General features: G+C 35.9%; 1 protein-coding gene across 1 annotated transcript in view; it reads left to right on the top strand.

Moving 5' to 3' along the window:
• The first annotated feature begins 11220 nt into the window (after nucleotides 1-11220).
• Nucleotides 11221-16593, top strand: part of LOC111043512 — a 210597-nt gene continuing 205224 nt past the window's right edge. The window contains exon 1 of the mRNA XM_039425555.1: nucleotides 11221-13993. Coding sequence (XP_039281489.1) covers nucleotides 12429-13993 — 1565 coding nt within the window. The 5' untranslated portion in view covers nucleotides 11221-12428. The remainder of the gene's footprint in view (nucleotides 13994-16593) is intronic.

The raw sequence follows: 16593 nt of genomic DNA, 5'->3' as shown, positions 1-16593 counted from the left end.
CATAATCTGTCTGATGATGTGGAGAGGAGGTGGAGAGTGTTGCTCTACATTCCAATCTCTGGGAAACGCCTCTCTCACACAAGTAGCGTCATCATGACCTCGGTCATTGTTCTAACTATTCAGTGGCTTATCAGATCACGCTCTGTATGTTTGTAATCATGAGCCAATTACCAATTGTTAACTTTGATACCTTAATTACAAATAAAGAAAAGCCTACATTTTGTAAAAATGGAGATCTACTACCTCACAATGCGCGAATGTTAATAATTTCTCCTAGTGCTGGAGGAAAAACAAATCTCTTATTTAATTTAGTATTTGCTGAAAATGGTTTAAAATTTAAGCACATTTACTTATTTAGCAAAAGTTTATATCAACCAAAATATGTCTTTTTAAAACAGGTATTTGCAGGTTTGAAAAATATCGGATTTCACATGAAAGATGATGTGAGCCAAATTCCCCATCCAAACCGAATCCCTGAATATAGCTTGGTAATTTTTGATGACTTGCAACTGAGTAATGTGCCACAGATTAGAGAATATTTTACAATGGGTCGTCATCGTAATATTGATACTGCATATTTAATTCAGAGTTATGGTGCCACACAGAAACATTTCACTAGAGATAACGCAAATATGATTATTATTTTTAAGATGGATTTATTGAGTCTCAAATTAATTCACAGAGATCATGTTGGAGGAGATATGTCTTATAAAGATTTCAGTAAACTTTGTCATACAGTTTGGAATCGTGAACCGCATAACTTTCTTACAATTTTAAAAGAATGTACTATAAAGGAAGGAAAATATCGGGATTCACTGGACACGATACTTTCCCCTCAGTAGAGATTAATTCTTTGTGCAGTCATGTTGTCTAAAACACATAAGAGTAGGAGGAGGAGGGGGAGGAAGAGGAGAGGAAATAGCTTAGTAAATAACAGGAAGGAGAATTTAATAGAAACGATTAAGACATTACGAAAGGTGATTAGTGACAAGCATAAAAGCCTTATTAATTTTGAAAAACGAACGGATGAATTCAATAGGAAATCTCTTTCGCCATTAATTGAACCTATAATTGAATTGGGAAAAACCAAATCTACATTACATTCTAATCATGATTTTACACCTAAAAAGGAAGAAGTAAAAGAGGAACAAGAGAGTATGGAAATTGATAATGAAGATGATGATGATGATGAGTATGAAGATGAGGAAGAGGGAGAGGAGGATGGTGATGATGATGATGATGTTGGTGCTAGCAGAATCAATGATTTGTTGAGCAAATACCTAACAGTGTTTCATAAGGAAAAGTTGAATAATTCAATTACTTATGGAGTTTCATACAAAGATCAAAGTGAAAAGTATTATATCGGTGATATACAGGTAATATTTGATAATGGATATATAGATGTTGATAAAGAAAGAATTCAATTAACTCGCGGATTACTCGAATTATTATTCAAAGCGAGACCAAACAGAAATCTTTATAATAATGATGACCTTGACAAGTACAAACGTATCTTATTACTTACTGGCGTACATTTAGATCGAAGAGGCTATGTTAAACGTAATCATGGAATTAAATCGCAATTGATTCAGAAATATTTCCCAGTAAAAAACTTGTTAAAAAGAAGGGACAAGGTTTGTTGAATTTTGCAAAAAATATTCTCATGAAAGAAATTACCAATACTTTGATAGTTTTGATGAACTAGTGGAAAGATTAAATTACTCTATTCCTCAAAAGCTTCTGGGAATTCTGCTCATGATGTTGAGATTTCATCTATACTAGAAGAGCTCAGAGAAGCAAAACTAATTATTTAGTGTCACGATGACCTTGCATCGATTCGGACGGATTGAAACACCTACTGCTACCGCTTCAACTGCTGAGGTTTCCTGTAATATTGATGTCATAACACAGACTATAATTGATTCAATAAATCAGCAGGGAATCAGTGAAGCTGTTAAAAGTTCATTACAGAATTTTAGTGCAAATATTGATAAAGTTATCATAGAGAGAACACAAACTCTACAGAGTGCATTAGGAGAAGTGAAAAATTTATCAGATACCTTTTCAACCCAGTTGGTTAGTATTGACAAAAATAAGGTTGATAAATCTTATTTTGACGAAAAATTGAAAGCCATTTCTGATAAAATTAAAAATTTAGAGATCTTGGACAGAAACTATCTTAACACTAAACTGAAACAGCTTAGTACAGAAATTTTTACTAAAGTAAATGAAACACAACCGTCAGTAATTGATAATAAATATTTAGATACTGTTTTGGAGAAATTGACTAGTAAAAATATAACTAAGGAAGAATTTGAAAAAAGATTATCTGGAATGGCAGACACAATAAAAGCTACTATTTTTTATGGGATTAAACAATTTGTTACAAAGGATGCTGTTAATGGTCTGATTAAACAAATTACTGAGCAATATGCACAAAAAACTGATTTAAAAGATTTTATTAAGAAAGATGAATTGGATCTTGCTGTTAAAAAGGTTAATGATGAACTAACAACCTTGATTACAAATTCTGGAAAAGATACTGTGATGAGACTGCAATGTTCACCCGCTTTTATAGATTATTTAAAATTATTCATTCACAAAATGGCCTACGATATTGTAAGGAATTACGCAAAAGTTAGTTTTAATATGAATTGGATAGAAGCTAAACAACATAATTTGACTGAGGAACAGGTGGGAGATTTGATTACATCGAAAATGGGTTTTGGTCAATATGCTGGGTTTGTATTAGCCCCAAAAGAAAATCTATAACGAGCGGTAAGCATTGTAAGCATAGCTGGCGAGGGAAAGCAGAGCTGGTGAGGAGGCCCGAATTGGGTGCATACCAGTCTGCTACTTGTCTAAAACACATAGGAGCGCATCACCATTTCTCTCTATAACCTTGGCACGAGCAATGGATTTCACTACGTAACATCACATTAGATAAGGAAAGTATAGCATGCGTCGAATTGCAGCAACAGAAGGTGTCATTTGCTTTGAAACGTTCGAACTGATAAGATGAGTGCTTATTTCGATTGCACAAGCTTTAATGAATTTTCAATTGATGCAGACCCACAAGCAAATTGGGGTTTTGACCATTTGGCTTACGATTGGTATACTGTAACCAATGTCACATTTCCTGATAGTGGTGAAATTTGCATACACATAATTGATAGTGAAGGAGACTTTAAAGAGGTTATCAACTTGCCCAATGAGTATTCTCTAGTCTTAAACAAGCATAAACTTGAAAGTTTTCTTTCATGCTCGTGGGAACTTAATGTCAGTGGAAATCGAATTTTCCTAAGAGAACTGCACCGATATTGATGATGTTGATACCCCAAGTGATATAGGTCTGAGAATATCTATAAATATTTTTGGAATGCTTGTTCGTACTAAATTTACTATAGATATTCTCGGAGAGCACACTTAAAAAGCAACGCCTGCGGTTTGTACAGCACATAGAAAATTTCAATATAAATTTGTGAAATTTTTCTTAACTGTCGGGTGGAAAGCAAACCAATCACTTTTTACAGTATAAAGATGTAACAGATTCACTCATCTAGCATTCACTTTAATTTGACAGTATAAAGATGTATTCACTTTAATTTGACAGTATAAAGATGGATTCACTTTGCATTTAAAGATTTTAGGGTTGCATTTAAAGTAATATCCTTGCAACTAACTCTAGAACGAGAAACTTAAAGAGTAATAGGGTTTTAGCACATCTACAAAAGAGTTTCTTATCTATACTAGACTGGGATTGATTCACTTTAATCTGTCAGTATAAGTTGAATTGGGTTCTTATATCTTAGAGATTCATGATGCTGAAGTAAGATCTGACTGAGAGAATAATTTGAGCATATCTTCCAAGGTTGACTCTCACTACACTGCATTAGATGGATTCACTTTAATCTGTCAGTAGAAATATGGATTCACTTTAATTTTTGATAGTAGAAATATGGATTCACTTTAATTTGACAGTATAAAGATGGATTCACTTTAATTTGTCAGTAGAAAAGGGAAAAAGGGAAATTATTTTTTCCCTCCCCCTCGTCCTCACTGGGAGAGGGAGAGGGAGAGGGAGAGGGAGAGGGAGAGGGAGAGGGGAGAGGAGAAGGAGAGGAGAGGGAGAAGGAGAGGGAGAGGGAGAGGGAGAGGGAGAGGGAGAGGGAGAAGGAGTGGGAGAAGGAGAGGGAGAGGGGGAGGGGGGGGGGGAGAGGGGGAGGAGAGGGGGAGGAGAGAGGGGAGGAGAGGGGGAGGAGAGGGGTGGAGAGGGGGAGGAGAGGGGGGCGCATGCGCAGAGGGGGAGGGGGAGGGGGAGGGGGATTTGCGCAAAAATTTTTCCTTATTTCTTGGGGATTGCGCAAAAAAACCGGTCTGAAATCTTAATATTAGGCTACTTATATGATATGAAAAAAACAATTTGTAATAACTATAGATAATTATATTGTCATGCATCTACAAGGAGGGAGAATGAGAGAGAAGGAGGATGAAGTAGAAGGGTAAATGATAAGAGGGAGAAGAAGGAGAAGGATAAGGAGAAAATGAGAAGAAAGAGAAGAGGGAGGATAAGGAGAAAAAGGAGAAGGAGAAGGAGGAAAAAGAAGAAGTAAGAGATGAGGGAGAATAAGGAGAAGGAGAAGAAGAAGGAGAATTAGCATATCAAGCTAATTATTTGAAGTTTTGGCTATGCTTCCCAATCTCTGTTAATTGTATTCTTTCTTCTTTGCATTTTTATTTTCTTTCAGAATGTATTGAAGTTTCTGTATTAATGTGAATAAAATGCATAATGTTAACAAATCTTTACCCAATTTTTCTCTGAAAAATGCAGGTGGATGGAATTTCGTACAATTATTTGAAGTTTGAAGACATTCTAAAAGAACAATAAAAGGAATAGAAGTAATTATGTTCAGTTTTGTCCTATTCCCTCATTACATTCATTTACGCAATTATTGCGAATGGATAGAGAATTAAAACAGGAATAAATTTCTCTTAATAGCTTAATATTTCAAGTTCTGAGAGTTTATTGAATTCAATCATTCTTTTACATTTTGGTTTTTTATCAAATCAAATTCAAAATTTCTAGTTTAAGTGAATTCAAATCAAGTGGATAGCACAACCTATATTTCTATTCATTCAAAACTCTACCTTCATTGTATTATCATTCATCCCATCATCATCACCTAGGCTTAAAATACTTCTAGAAAGTCGCCTTTGTAAAATAATAAATAATTAATGAAGATAAATGTTATGAGGTTTCTTATTCTTCATTCTTTTCTTCTTCTTTTTCATTCTGTTCTTCTTCTTCTTCTTCTTCTTCTTCTCTTTCTCCTTCTTATCTTTCCTCTCCTTCTCCTTTTTCTCTTCCTTCTCCTTCTTCTCCTTCTTCTCCATCTTCTCCTTTTCCTTCTTCTCCCTCTAAGCTGAGAATTTTGCCACGTTTTACACGTGATCAGCTGATTGAAATAGAATGTATTTGCCGGGCCATTCAGCTGGAATAATCACATCTCACTTTTATTAGTGGTACAACAGATAATGAAAATTGCAGTCTTGTATGAGCTGTTCCTGGAAGGATAGACTTCTGCTTTTCATGTCCTTCAACGAGTTTTCCCAAGGATGAGACTCTGTGCAATCGATTTTTTATCAAGATCCTCCTATATTGCAAATCACATCAAAATCGTTGGAGCCTTTTTCGAGGTCCGTTAAATTATAAATAAGTACATACACATACATAAATATTACTCGCTTAATATGACAGGATAACTCGTGAAGGCAATTATTGCTAATTAGGTAATTGACCGAGCGAAGTGAGGTCTAAGATTCAAGTCGACGAGAACCTATATTTAAACTCATCTGTTCATAAATTCTATACATATACGAATGCAATTCTAATTTAATTTTCATAGCTGCAAGTTGAGTAGTATACCATGCATTATTATTTTTAACATTACGCACACGAGAATTGACTTTAGACTTATGCGTGGGAATATTAGATTCGAATAGACTCAAAACAACATTGAAAAATTTATCAGACTTCATCAGCTGAGCAATGTTATTATTATTGAGCAAACTTTCCCAGTCATAATTTTTGAGAGAATTTTTAAAATTGAGAAATTTATTTTTTGTCATTGGTCTTGTGATGACAAACTTGGGCTCTCCATACTCACTACTTGGTAACATTGAGGTAGCTCTATTCATTTTCAAGCAAACTGAGTCATGATCCGAAAAAGCAAAAGGAGTTACGTCCGAGCAAAATATATTCCTATCTACATATTTGTAAATATATTGTCAAGACAGGCAGGCTTTCTAGTTACCTTAGAGTTGGTAAAATTATAATTGAATTGTCATATTCATCATAAATCAGCTTGACAAGTGATTATACAGATGTGTGGAGAAGCCAGTCTATTGCTGTATTTCCATAAGGTCTATAGTTTCAATCAGGTACTTGTGGATGAGAATACTGCGTGAGGTCTACTGTTCACAGAACTACTAGTAATAATTATTTATTAATCCATTTTACAGACCTATGTTTTGAAATTGTCGACAGAGCGGCTACCGAAGAACGGAAAGATGATCATGATTCAAGATCATATTATTGTGACAATATGATTGAGCATCTGAAGTTACCAGCTGTATAATAAACAAGTCACCCTGTGATAAATTGTGTACTGGTATTAAAACGGTAGTTTGGAGTTGAAGTTAGTGTAGTTGATTGGTACCAGCTGTAGATAATCGTTCCTTAGGAGACCTATACAATAATAACTGGAAAATGTTGGGAAAAAATATTCACCTCATGAAAGAGAGTTGTTCATATTGCATTCATTAATTACTGAAGAATGAAAGAATAATTTAAAAATTTTTGAATGTAGCTTAGCTTATATTCATCCTAAAATGGAAGATGGAAAGAATATATGGAATTCTGTGTGATTCATCGTACATCGCGTATTTCCTAGACCATCTATTGACAATCAACAACTATGAAAATATTAAATTCATTTCTGAAACACTGATTTAACCTATCCATTTTTATTATTTTTTTAATTCAACACTTTACTGATAGATATTACTACCAATTGATTGAGTAGAATATGTTTTAATATTAATATTTAATATTATATAGAGAATGCTTTTTCTCGAAAAATTCAAGGTTCTCGAGATTAAATGGAAAACTTGAAGAAATCGAAAATTTTGGGGTGAAGTCGCCTTCTGGTGTGTCAGCAAATTTCAGATTAGAATTCAGCGCCCCAAAATATATATAGAACCATCGAAAAAAATTATTTCGGGGCTGTTTCCTGAAAAACGACCATTTGACTGGACTTTAAGTTGTTATCCTATTATAATAGCGAGCAATTTATGTACATCTGTTTATATTTTTCTATTTCTATATCTGGCTATCTGGTTATTTATGTTCAACGGATCTCGGAAACGGCTCTAACGATTTTCACGAAATTCGGAATATAGTAGGTTTATGATATCAAAATTCGATTGCACTAGGTCTCATCCCTGAGAAAACTTTCTGAAGGACATGAAGAGGATAATTCATCCTTGGAAAAACAGATGATGATTTCGTCTGTGAATAAATCACAGACGAAATATATTTTTCGTAGTGAATAAATCAAAATTCGGGTAAGTAACAATTTTGGGCTGTGTCTGTTAGTACTTTCCCAATCATTTTGAAGAAATGATTATCAATGAAATAAATCTGTTTATCAATGAATAAATAACGAGCAAAGCTCGGTGCTCCGATATTTGGTATTAATAGATAGAATTTACAAAATGTACTTGTTCAGATGATATCTTTTTTCCAAAAACCAAACCATTTAAAGATACATTTTGTTCGACTTGTGTTATTTACTCCTGTAGTGTTGAAAAGTAAATACTACCAACAACACAACATCAGTGACAACCTATTCCAATTCATGATAAATATCGGGGCACCGAGCTCCGCTCTAGAGTACCTACAAAAGTATATAAAAATTATTACGAAAGAAGAAATTATAATAAATATTCATAGTTCATACAGAAAGGTTCTATCTAATCACAGTGGATTGAGATTAATTCGCAGAGGAATGCAAAAATTTCTCTCACAAAAGCATGTTAAATTTTAATCCTGATTCACGTCACGTGAACCAAATTACAGGAGACAATCTCAAAAAGATAGCTTATCCGATTGGTTCTACTGGAATTAATCAGGATTAAAATCTAACCGGCTTTTGTACAACTGTCACTAAGTACCTGATTGAATTATGTACAAAAGTTCAACAGCTGAGTCATAATTTTGTCTCAGTCCCACACACATGAACTCGCTCACTCACTTCCATCATCAACAGACGCCGAAATTATCAGCTGTTTTTCCAAGGATGAATAAATTCTTTTCATGTCCTTCAGCGAGTTTCCCCAGGGATGAGACCTAGTGTAATCGAATTTTCATATTATAAACCTACTATGTTCTGAATTTCGTGAGAATCGTTAGAGCCGTTTTCGAGATCCGGTGAAATACAAACATATAAACATCTAAAAATTTAAACATCAAAACATCTAAACAGAAATTGCTCGTTAATAGTATAGGATTTAGAATACCTAAACTTGCCGACATTATATATTGTATGAATAAAATCGTTCCAAATTTGTATGAATGTTTACCAAGATTGCTATGCAATATTCTTTTGCAATAAAGAATTATCAATGATATTATTATTCAACTTTTTATAAGTAACCTTAACATTTAAAAAGCAAAGCCTCCCTTACTTATCTTTTAATATCCTATTAAAATATGTGTCATGTAGTTTTTCCTGATGTAATGAAGTTCTTTCTAGTCCTCCCGAACAAGAACGGGTGCACTGCTAGTCTCAAAAATAATATCAAAAAGATACTTTATTTCTATTTTAAAGAGATAAGAAACGATGGTATATATTTTTACAATATTATGAAAACAGAAAGAATTCCTCACAAGACCAAAGGTAAATAATGTCCTTTGGAAGATTAGAATGTAGAGGTGCGTACAGATATACGCGCCGCGAACATGAGCAATTCACTTTTAATCAGCTGATTATATCTGTATTTTTACAGAAACGGTAAAATACAGATAAAAAAGCTTGGCATCAGCTGATTAAAAGTGAATTGCTCATGTTCGCGGCGCGTATATCTGTAAGCACCTTAAGATGTGAATTTTATTGTCATACACTGACTAATGTTAAAAACTAAAGAGTTGGGAGTTGGGGTACTTTGGGGGGGGTCATTACACATGGATTGGGGGGGGGCATTACACTTGAATTGGGGGGGGCATGCGCCATTGGCCTTGGGGGGGCTGGGCACCCTGGCATACCTTATATGCGACAATAAGAGACCATGGTAGGCTGTTATTAGTAGCTTTTTATCTTCGAGCCTTGCAAGCTGTCTCATGACAAATACTCCAGATGCTATTTTGGCACACAATTTTTCAATATAAGGATATAGAGATAACTTTACAATTAAAAATAAAAACAAAAGAGAATAATATCGCATTTCACTAAATATTCACAACGATTCAGTATAACTAATTAGATTAGAAGAGAACGATATTTGAGTTAGATGCAGGAAAGTTAGTAAAGGGGTAAAAAAATGGGTATGAAAAATATGTATACGGTATACAAAGAAAGAAGAAACAATTGAAAACATAAAGAGTTAGTAAAGCTCAAAAATAATAATTTAATCATCATTGATCAATTCATCAATTTGATCATCAATTAATCATCAAACGTGGTAATATATTTTCATGAAATTTGACAGGTGTGTTCTTTTTTAAATTGCGCGTCGACGTATATATACACGGTTTTTGGAAATTTTGCATTTCGAGGATAATATAATGGGAAAAGAAGCCTCCTTCATACGCGAATATTGTAGTAAAAATCAGACTATAGAATTATTCATCATAAATCAGGTGTCGAGTGGATTATAATATTATTGTATGCATTGACGCTTGCATCAATATCTCAATGTAACTTGGTGAAAAAACAGCTGTTGTGTGGACTATTAATTATTGCATGTAGTGAGGCATGCAATAATTGATAACTTGAAGTAGCATTGTATTTTCTCCCGACTTTTCTCTGTTTCCAACTCGGTAAGCTTCTGATGATAGAAGGATAGCTGTTTAGATCAAATTATTGGCATTGTCGATACAACAACCCAAACAGCCATTAGTCGTTTATTCACTTATATCCCGCCTACAGGACAGGACAGGACAGAATTTACTCTGATGGACAGTATCAGAGGAGACTGTGGTTTATAACTGCACGAGGTTACTGTTCACAGAACTACTAGTCCAATAGATTTCAAGAAGAGGAACGAAAGTATGGAGGAACGAATGGTCCTACCCATTGAATTTCCTTCTATTTCTACAGGAATATGGAGAAGTAGAAGCAAAATCAGAGAAGAAGAGAAAAGAAAATAGAATAGGAGAAAAAGAATAAAGGGGGAAGAAGAGAACAGAAGAAAAAAAATAAGGGATGAGAGGATAAGAGAGTATAAGAAAAAGAGTAGAGAAGTGGCACGTCTACTGTACTTTCTACCGTTTGCGACAAACTAGAGGAGTTTTCGGTCGTCTGGGAAACTGATCACTTTCTGTCATTTGGGACTCTCACCACTTTCTGTCATTTGGGACTCTCACCACTTTCTGTCGTTTGGGACAAAACACGTTTTCTGTCGATTGGGAAAATTCTTAAAAGTTTTCTGTCATTTGGGATTCGGCTGAATGAGAAAGTTCCAGTTTCAATTCTGCCATTTGGGAAAAAAGTAGTTTTCGGCCGTTTGGGAAAATATAGCGTTTCGGTCGTTTGGGATTCTGTCAATTGGCATGCCACCATATGACTAAGGTCCTTATGCAGATATACTCTTCAAACGGAGAAATGTCAGCTGTTTGTTTAAACCCCGTATGAAATACATTATGATAAATGCAACCATATCTACAAGTGAACGTGGTTTAGCGTTGAATGTAGTGTTAGCATATGACCCTGAGACTAATATGATAAGACTATGACTACAGCAAATATTTGTAACTGTATCATGGACACTGGAACAGTATCACAAGGAATGCAACACTTCTTCGGGCGTATCAAGAGTTTCCTGTGTGCAATGGTGCTGGAGAGATTGCCACCGGTTGCAACAGGTTTTGAAGAAGATCCGGAAATCAGTTGCGCGCTGCTTTCTTCCGAAGGACGTTCTGGCAATTGCAGGATCTCTGCAGATACTCGACAGTCATTTACGCGCCGCGTTATCACTCGTGATACTTGGCTAATCTCGCGTCGCGTTATCACTCGCGATACTTGGCTACTCTCGCGCCGTGTTATCACTCGCGATATTACTGGCTTCTCTACTATCACTCGATACTTGTTACTAGCTATTACTAGTTATCAATCAGTAGCTTCTAGATAAGCTACCAGACACTTTAGCTTCTTTACTGTTACTTGCGACTCATTACTATAGCTACTTCAGGGAGTTATCGATAAGTTTAGCTCCTGGAAAACGTTTTTAGCTTCTTTAGCGAGCTGGTACCTCAACTGAGCTGAAGCTAAGCTTTGTTCCTGAGTTGAGCTGATCATCATCTACTGGAGTGAAGAAGGGATATCAACTACTTTCCTTCAACTACTTGAGCTGAATATCATTTACTGGAGAGAAAAATTGCTATTAACTACTTTCCATCAACTATTCGAGCTTAATATCATCTACTGAAGTGAAAAAGGGCTATCAACTACTTTCCTTCAACTACCTGAGCTCAATATCATCTACTAGAGTGGAAAAGGGCTATCAACTACTTTCCTTCAACTATTCGAGCACATCTACTGAAGTGAGAAAGGGCTATCAACTACTTTCCTTCAACTATTCGAGCTCAATATCATCTACTGGAGTGGGAAAGAGCTATCAACTACTCTCCTTCAACTACTCCAGCTCAAAATCATTTACTGCTATCAACTACTATCCTTCAACTATTTGAGAACGTTATTTGTTGCTAAGGAACATTGAATTTTTAAGGTACTTGACTGTGTTATCACCTACTTTTTAAACGGGTTTCAACTACTTGAGCGAGTGATTTGTTACTGAAGAACATTGAATTTTTCAAGGTACTTGAACAAAATATCAGCTACTTTTTGAATGATTTCGACGGACTTCAAGTCCTTGAGAACGTGATTTGTTACTGGAGAATATTTCAAGATACTTGCCTGCAGTATCAGCTATTTGTAGCTGCTATTTGAACGGTTCTAGCGTCTTAAAGATACCCTCATTGTTTACTGGGTACATTTTTTTCAAATCAAGTTTTATTGTTCACATAGGTGGATACACATTGAATAAACATTAAAACATACATTTTTTTAGCTCTAATCGACTCTTTTATCACCAATTTCAGCGACAATCTTAGTTAATATTTAGTGATTTGAATCAGTTAACACCCAGTAATGAGTTACTACAAACACCAACCAGACTCGTTTAGCTCGGCGAAATGGTGGCTGACTGCAGGCTGCTGTGGATTCCTGGTCACCCTCTCCTTTGTGGGAGCCATTTTGTGGCTCGGCGTGAACGTCCGCCAAACGGAAACTTTCGTGACGTCATCTACATCAACCAACGTTCAGGACCGCCAACGCTTCCAACGTAAGCCGATACCGCATTTCCGAGATTTACCGGAACCGGAACCGGAACCAGTTCTCCCGGAGATCCCGCAGGAATCACCACCGGTCCCTTCAACCCCTCCACCACCTTCGAGAACCTTCCGGCCCTTCGTGTCAAGCAGAGGTCGCATCGAGATGGTGAAACCCAGCGAGATTGCTCACGAAAAACAACCAGATGTGCCCACCAGGATACGTCTGCCGATACCTGAACACCCCCGCCATAAACTCCCACAAAATCCTCAACAGAATGTGGAGTTCACAGACCACAATCAACAAAACATGGAGGAGTTTGCAGTCAAACACAACCCACCACAGCGAAATCTGGAGGAGTTTGTAGTTGACCAGAGGAAACCAGGAGGTAAACTAGATGATCCAGTACCTGATTACCCTTCAAGCCTGGAGGATGCATTTGGCTCAATCCCTCCCGCCAGTGGTGGACCATCTACTAAGAAGAAAAGTGAAGCCGTCTACCCCAATTGGTTTGGAGAAGACGACAACCCTGGATCACGGACAGTCGCTGAGAGACCTGAGAACCGTGTACTTCAGGAGGATGGTGACAATTACGAGTCTTCACAGTCATCTGATGAATCCTTACCTGAACAGGTGATTCCCGATTTCATTTACTTGAAGGATGTGAAGAATGTAAGAGGGGAGGAGGAGGCGACAACCAGGGTCAGCAGAAACCCCATGTTGATGTTTCTGAGGAGAAGGATCCAAGATTTGTATGATTGGATGAGTGCTGGAGGTAAGGTAAGGTCGGACGATGAGTGGTTGGATTTGTTGAGAACCATCAACAGATCCATCTCTGATGGAAACTTCACTTCGGTTGTCGGGCATTTGAAGAAGATGTACAACGAGACCACCTCGGGGGTTGGGTTAGATGAGTTACCTGTAGATTCCTTAATCTACGGGGGAGTAAACGGCTCAATGAACCCTGTATCCTTCGGATTACTAGCCGTCGATCTGTTCTTGTTACACAACGTACAACAGATAGCCTGGAACGAGGAGTCCGGGTTGGGCGAGAAAATGATGAACGATCCCGATGTGGTAGCGATGAACGCGCTTTTCCTGCCCACAGACCGTCTGCAGAGGTTACGATCGGAAGGCTCCCGGCTATTGACACAGTCTGCGAGCGGTACACAGCAGAAGCAAGGGTTCGTGGATGAGCTGTTGGAACTGTTGACTGGAGGACTGAGGGCGGTTTTGAACCTGAGTCGCGCCTACCGCAGCTCGGTTACGGCGCGTGCTAGCAATGCGGCATCGCCCTTGGATTGCGTATGGACCCTTTACTGTCGTAACCTGGAGAAGACGGCGAGATTGCACGGGCCGTACGGGTTTCTGGCCAAGATCAACAGGTGAGTTCGATTTTCCCATATTTGATTATGTATTCAGTATTGATAGTTGAAATTTCATATAATATCCATATAATTTTGAAATATGGATTTGTATTTTGAAATTAATTAATCAGATAAATTCAATATTATTAGAGTAGGCTACATACATTTTTGGGACTCGAAATAGTGTGTGAATCAAGTTATAATTTACATAACCTCTAGACTGTGTATTCCAAATTAAGGTTTAAAGCAGTTTTGGGCGAATGCCTGTTGTTTTTGCCTTCATTGTATCTATTGTCTATGAATAAATGAAATAATTATCATACAGCATTGATATAAATATCTATTCAGTATTGAGAGTTGGAATTTTATATAATATCCATATAATATTATCAAACAGTAGTTGAAGTAATTATTGTGTTGAAGTAACTTAGTATTATAGTAACTACAGTATTGTGTTATGGAAGCAATTTTTGTGGGTAATCCTGCTAGCTTCTATGTTTTCATAAATTAATGTTGGTGATTGTTATATGAATTATGAAGATTGTTATAATTATGAATTATGAAGATAGTTATATTAGTATTGAAAAAAATTCTCCCATCCCTTATCGTTTCAAGTTACTTAAAACAAAGCTGAAGTATGACAGTCGTAAGGCCCATTGACGGCTCAAATGATAAATTCAGAAGAGGTGGAACTTCCATTCGAGGACCCACCAATAAAAGCTACACGAATATTATTTATTTATCGATTCAAGTGAGAGTTTTCTCCCGTTTATTATCAGATCTATTGAGAGATTTCTGTCTTGTGAGTTTAATCTCTACATTCTCTACATAAAGTATTGCAATATTGTTTTACTATTTCAATAGTATCATCTGAATCGAACCAAAGTACAGTATTTAATTATTATTTCTGAGTAGTTGTAAAGGTGATATTGTGGTAGCTATTCCTACTGAATAAAAAGGCTATATTGAGAATAAGTCATCTAGTCTTTTTATTCAGAAGGTATCTAATATTGGAACATTTCCTTTTTCTTTCTCTATCTTTTACAAATGAGAGATATTTCTCGTCCTTTCTTCATTCAAATTGAAAGAATTATATCTTTCTCCTTCTCAATTGATTGAATGAATAACTTATCATGCATAAACACTCTTCAATCTACTCTCATTTGATATTTTATCTCATTTGAGTTACTATTATTTGATATATATTAGCCTTTTTATTATTTCAATTGGAAGATTATTCTCGCCCATCTCTATCTTATTTAAGAGATAATCTCTTTCAATTTAGTTTTCTTTTTATTATTTCAATTGGAAGATTATTCTCGCCCATTCTCTATCTTATTTAAGAGATTAATCTCTTTCAATTTAGTTTTCTTTTTATTATTTCAATTGGAAGATTATTCTCGCCCATTCTCTATCTTATTTAAGAGATTTATCTCTTTCAATTTAGTTGTTTTTCTGCATCTCAAAACTGTAAGTAATGATTTAAAAATGACAAATGTTAGTAAAGGATGAAGTTTACCAATTAATTCCATTCGCCTTGATAAACTGCAATTCAATTAACAAATTTTTACGATTTACAATTCAAAAATTCACACTGAATTCACCATTTTTCACGATAGTATGAATCTAAATTTCAAGTTAACATTGTTGAGAACTACCACCATAGAAAACTAGAATCTCTATCAATTTTGTATCCTCTTTGCTACCTCTAGACGTGGTAAAGTGTTCTCAGACATACGGTATTGCATTAGGCCTAGACTTGAGTGTTCAAAATGGTCATCCATTCAATTCACGAAAAACAATAGATAGATGAGATGAATGAATCGAATAAATGAATAAAATATACATGAATAAATGAAATATACATAAATAAAGTGAACATCCTTCTTCAGTTCGACTTCTGTTTCTAAATCAAGTTTCCTCCTGACTTCTGATATTTTGTGAATCGACGTGTATGATTTAGGAGTGACAAGCCAAGAATTCTACAACACACAAGTCATGTTTGTGACTATAATTATTCGTATGTGTGACTGTGATGCTACATGTGTGTGAGTGTGTTGGAAGCACTTTATTGTCAAAAGACCGCTGCTGCCGCTAGACCCACTAACCCTGTTGACAAAAGATGTGTTGCAAAGTTATAGGAACGTGACAAATGCGGCTCATAAATTGGGTCAAGCGGTGGACAGCTGACTCTCTTCAGCTGTGACCTTGAGGTTCCGCTAAATGGACGACAGTGAACTTCATGACTCATGCTCGATAGTTGACCGTTTTTCATGATCAAGATTTGTGAGACCGCAGAGGAAAGAAATCTTCTTCATCTGATACAGAACATAAATTGAACATCTAATAAATTTAATACAGAACAGAAACATATTAAGTAATACAGAAATGGTCAGTGATAAACGCCTTCTGAATTTGTCTGTAAAGGTCTTCTTCTTCTTGTTCTTGTTCTTGTTCTTGTTCTTGTTCTTGTTCTTGTTCTTCTTCTTCTTCTTCTTCTTCGCAAAAAATCTTCATCTTCTTCCTTGATAAGACATTGATAGAATCTGTGGTCTTGTTTTGAAGATTTGAAGTCTGTGGTCATGTTGTGAACATTTAAAGCTGGTTAAGTATCAAGG

This window comes from Nilaparvata lugens, chromosome 4, assembly GCF_014356525.2.
Source record: "Nilaparvata lugens isolate BPH chromosome 4, ASM1435652v1, whole genome shotgun sequence".
Taxonomy (NCBI): domain Eukaryota; kingdom Metazoa; phylum Arthropoda; class Insecta; order Hemiptera; family Delphacidae; genus Nilaparvata; species Nilaparvata lugens.
Note: the sequence above shows the minus strand (reverse complement) of the source record. Positions and strands in the feature narration are given on the sequence as shown.